At 39.7% G+C, this 5,000-nt stretch overlaps 1 protein-coding gene across 1 annotated transcript in view; it reads left to right on the top strand.

Annotated features, from left to right (window-relative positions):
* The window catches only part of LOC113805344 (serine/threonine-protein kinase SIK1), a 114,533-nt gene that overhangs the window by 56,616 nt on the left and 52,917 nt on the right, over positions 1 to 5,000 (top strand). Inside the window, exons 2-3 of the mRNA XM_070113652.1 lie at positions 1,143 to 1,259; positions 2,537 to 2,600. Of these exons, the coding sequence (XP_069969753.1) occupies positions 1,143 to 1,259; positions 2,537 to 2,600 (181 nt within the window). The remainder of the gene's footprint in view (positions 1 to 1,142; positions 1,260 to 2,536; positions 2,601 to 5,000) is intronic.

Below are 5,000 nucleotides of genomic sequence, written 5' to 3'. Positions count from 1 at the left end.
TTTAAAGCGACGGAGAGGAGGGGAAGGAGTCAGCAAGAGAAGGGGATGGTGGGAGGAGGAGGAGGGAGGCTTCTAAAGAGAAGGAGAGGGAGGGAAGGGAGGAGGAGGAGGGAGGTTTCTAAAGAGAGGGAGAGGAGGGGAAGGAGGGAGGAAGAGGAGGGAGAAGGAGGAGGGAAGCTTCTAAAGAGAGGGAGAGGAGGGAGAAAGACGGAGGGGAAAAAGAGGAGTAAGATAAAGCGAAAAAGGGAGAAAGAGGAGAGGAAGGAGGGAGAAAGAGGAGAGGGGGAAAAGGGAGAAAGAGGAGAGGAAGAAGGGGGAGAGTGGGAGAGCATTTATCCATTTATTTGTATCTTATTTATTTATTTACTCTTTTACGGCGCGTTCCAGCTGGGACTCCTGGCTAGGTCACAGGTGGTAGGGGAAGGTGACGCGAGGTTTTAAGGACGCCGGTAGCAGTTTCCACCTATGCATATATTTACTTATTTCTTCTTTTGTTATTGTTCTTTTTCATTTCATTCTCTCTTTCTCTTTCTTCTTTGCTGGCTTCTTTCTCTCTCTCTCTCTCTCTCTCTCTCTCTCTCTCTCTCTCTCTCTCTCTCTCTCTCTCTCTCTCTCTCTCTTTCTCTCTCTCTCTCTCTCTCTCTCTGTCTTCCTCCCTCCCTCCCTCCCTCCCTCCCTCCCCCTTCCACCCACCCTCCTCCTCCCTCCCTCCCTCCCTCCCTCCCTCTCTCTCCTCCTCTCTCCCTTTCTCCCACTCGGTCCTTCGGGCCTGTAATCAGAGAGAGTCCTAGTGGGCGATTTCCTTTCTATACACTTGTTTTTGCTGTTATGCCTTCTGTCCTTGGCGTTTTGTAGTCACTCCCAGCTGACTGGAAGCAGGCAATTGTGTCTTAGGCAGTTGCATAGGGGGGGATTTCAATAATTTTGAATATGAGAAGGAGAGGGATAGAGAGGGAGAGGGATGGAGAGGGGGGGGGGAGAGGGAGAGGGATAGAGAGGGAGGGAGGGAGGGGAGAGAGAGAGAGAGAGAGAGAGAGAGAGAGAGAGAGAGAGAGAGAGAGAGAGAGAGAGAGAGAGAAAGTGAGAAAGATTCCTTACACCCTTATGCGCCATTCTCACCTCCTTTTCTCTTTCGTTGCCAGGTCGCCATAAAGATCATAGACAAGTCACAACTAGATGCCACCAACTTGCAGAAGGTTCACAGGGAAGTGAAAGTACTTAAGACTCTCGACCATCCCCACATAATTAAATTGTATCAGGTGAGTGCTATACTTGTTACTTGTTTGTACGTGGATTTATTTTTTTTTTTTCCTTTTTTTCTTTTTTGAAAGGAGTAAATTTTCTGATTTCTTACTTTGATTTTATTATTATTATACGAAGACTATCATTGAATTATTGGTGATTATTTTAGCTATTACATCATTATTTTTTATCAATTATCTTATAGAATCATATAATTATCAATTATCTTAGTTTGCATCTTCACATATTCATCTTTTGATTATATAAACTAATGTATTTGACACCCGTTATATCTATGTAATTCAGTGCATTCATTATCTGTTATATCTTATGAAATTCCAGCAAAGCTCATTATTTTTTGAAGAAATAAATAAGCAGAACAAACGACAAAGCTTATTCTCGTTGGTGTCACAAGTTCTATTGTTCCTTTTCTACTTACAAATAAAAAAATATGTCTCCTTTCTTGTTTGTTAATGTTTATGGACGGGTGTTTTTGAATAGCTTGCTTCTTATCTCATTTCTGAACTTGAAAGGAACGTAAAAAGATGATGTTAAAGACGGTAAGAATAATGATAGAGGCAGTAAAAATAATGATAAAGACGGTAAAAATAATGATAGAGGCAGTAAAAATAATGATAAAGACAGTAAAAATAATGATAAAGGCAATAAAAATAATGATAAAGACAGTAGAAATAATGATAAAGACTAAAAATAATGATAAAGACAGTAAAAATGATGATAAAGACAGTAAAAATAATGATAAAGGCAGTAAAAATAATGATAAAGACAGTAAAAATAATGATAAAGACAGTAAAAATAATGATAAAGACAGCAGAAATAATGATAAAGACAGTAGAAATAATGATAAAGACTAAAAATAATGATAAAGACTAAAAATGATGATAAAAAGGCAGTAAAAATAATGATAAAGATAGTAAAAATAATGATAAAGACAGTAGAAATAATGATAAAGACTAAAAATAATGATAAAGACAGTAAAAATAATGATAAAGACAGTAAAAATAATGATAAAGAAAGTAAAAATAATGACAAAGAAAGTAAAAATAATGATAGAGACAGTAAAAATGATGATAAAGACAGTAAAAATAATGATAAAGACTGAAAATAAGGATAAAGACAGTAAAAATAATGACAGACAGTAAAAATAATGATAAAGAAAGTAAAAATAAGGATAAAGACAGCAAAAATAATGATAAAGACAGCAAAAATAATGATAAAGACAGTAGAAATAATGACAAAGAAAGTAAAAAATTGTTGTCTTCGTTTTCCTCAGGTTATGGAGTCTAAGAACATGATATACTTGGTGTCAGAGTATGCGAGCAACGGGGAAATGTTTGGTAAGTAGCCCTTGCTAGTCTTGTTCCTTTGTTGCTCCTCCTGGCTTTCTCTCTCTCTCTCTCTCTCTCTCTCTCTCTCTCTCTCTCTCTCTCTCTCTCTCTCTCTCTCTCTCTCTCTCTCTCTCTCTCCACCTCCTCTCCCTTCTCTCTCTCTCTCTCTCTCTCTCTCTCTCTCTCTCCCTCTCTCTCTCCCTCTCTCTCTCTCTCTCTCTCTCTCTCTCTCTCTCTCTCTCTCTCTCTCTCTCTCTCTCTCTCTCTCTCTCTCTCTCTCTCTCTCTCTCTCTCTCTCTCTCTCTCTCTCTCTCTCTCTCTCTCTCTCTCTCTCTCTCTCTCTCTCTCTCTCTCTCTCCCACCTTCCCCCTTTTCAGATCCATCCATCCGCTTCTGTATTTTCCACATTCATTTGTTTATCGCATTAAAAAAAAAAAAAAAAAAAAAAAAAAAAAAAAAAAAAAAACGCGCGAGATCATACACACATACAAAGAAATCAAAAATACATACATAGGCATACGCCCATACCGGACATTCATGAAACGTTACGTGAAGTGAGTGGCAAAATTTTCCTTACATGGTGCAGCGTTTGAGCAACAGAAACGTTTTTGTGAAGGTAGGGCTTTGTCGTCAACGTTTCAGGCACAGAAACGTTTTTATTCGGAGTTGTCCATCGTCACCGTTTCAGGCACAGAAACGTTTTTATTTTATTTATTTATTATTATTATTATTATTTTTTTTTTTTTTACGTGACTGTCCATCGTCAACGTTTCAGGCACAGAAACGTTTTTATTCGGAGTTGGGGCTTTGTTGACTGTCCACCGTCAACGTTTCAGGCACAGAAACGTTTTTATTTTATTTATTTATTATTATTATTTTTTTTTTTTTAACGTGAAACGTTTTTTTCGGAGTTGGGGCTTTGTTGACTGTCCGTCGTCAACGTTTCAGGCACAGAAACGTTTTTATTCGGAGTTGGGGCTTTGTTGACTGTCCACCGTCAACGTTTCAGGCACAGAAACGTTTTTATTTTATTTATTTATTATTATTTTTTTTTTTTTTTTAACGTGAAACGTTTTTTTCGGAGTTGGGGCTTTGTTGACTGTCCGTCGTCAACGTTTCAGGCACAGAAACGTTTTTATTCGGAGTTGGGGCTTTGTTGACTGTCCGTCGTCAACGTTTCAGGCACAGAAACGTTTTTTTTTCGGAGTTGGGGCTTTGTTCAATGTCCATCGTCAACGTTTCAGGCACAGAAACGTTTTTTATCGGAGTTGGGGCTTTGTTGACTGTCCATCGTCAACGTTTCAGGCACAGAAACGTTTTTTTCCGAGTTGGGGCTTTGTTGACTGTCCGTCGGCAACGTTTCAGGCGCAGAAACGTTTTTATTTTATTTATTTATTATTATTTTTTTTTTGGGGGGGGGGCTTTGTTAACTGTCCGTCGTCAACGTTTCAGGCACAGTAACGTTTTTTTTCCGAGTTGGGGCTTTGTTGACTGTCCGTCGGCAACGTTTCAGGCGCAGAAACGTTTTTATTTTATTTATTTATTTTTATTTATTTTATTTTTTTTTTTGGGGGTGGCGCTTTGTTAACTGTCCGTCGTCAACGTTTCAGGCACAGTAACGTTTTTTTTCCGAGTTGGGGCTTTGTTGACTGTCCGTCGGCAACGTTTCAGGCGCAGAAACGTTTTTATTTTATTTATTTATGATTTTTTTATTATTATTATTATTATTATTTTTTTTTTTTGGGGGGGGGGCTTTGTTGACTGTCCGTCGTCAACGTTTCAGGCACAGAAGCGTTTTTTTTTTTTTTTTGGGGGGGCTTTGTTGACTGTCCGTCGTCAACGTTTCAGGCCCAGAAACGTTTGTCGAGGTGGGCCTTTGTTGGTCGCTGGATATAGGTTACCGGTAGTTGTCGGGACGGGTAGAAGGGGGTTGGGGGGGGGGGGCTTCTCATCCTCTTTGTTCTTTATTATCAGTGTTTTCTTGTCCTTACTCTGTTTATTTTTGCCCCCCTTTCTTTTTGCGTCATTTTATCCTTCTTTTCCTTCTTTCTTTGTTTCGTGTTCGTTTTTCTTCTCGTTTTTGTCTTTAGTTTTTAGTTTTTCTTTGTCTCTTTCTTTTTCTTTTTCCTAGTATCTTTCTTTTTCTCTTCTTCATCTCCTCCTCCTCCTCCCATCCTCCTTCTCCTGCTTCTCCTCCTCCTCCTCCTCCTCACATCCCTCGCCTCCCCCCCCCTCATTTTCCTCCTCCTCCTCCTCCTCCTCCTCCTCGTCCCCTTCCTTTTCTTAATTTTCATCTTTTTCTTCCCTTTGAGTGAAAGGGTCACTGGGTGTGAGAGCATTAGTGTGAAAGGAGCATTCAGCGCCTCCTTCCCCTTCCCCCTCCCTCCTCCCCTCCCTCCCTCCCTCCCT

Source organism: Penaeus vannamei, chromosome 34, assembly GCF_042767895.1.
Source record: "Penaeus vannamei isolate JL-2024 chromosome 34, ASM4276789v1, whole genome shotgun sequence".
Lineage (NCBI taxonomy): Eukaryota > Metazoa > Arthropoda > Malacostraca > Decapoda > Penaeidae > Penaeus > Penaeus vannamei.
Note: the sequence above shows the minus strand (reverse complement) of the source record. Positions and strands in the feature narration are given on the sequence as shown.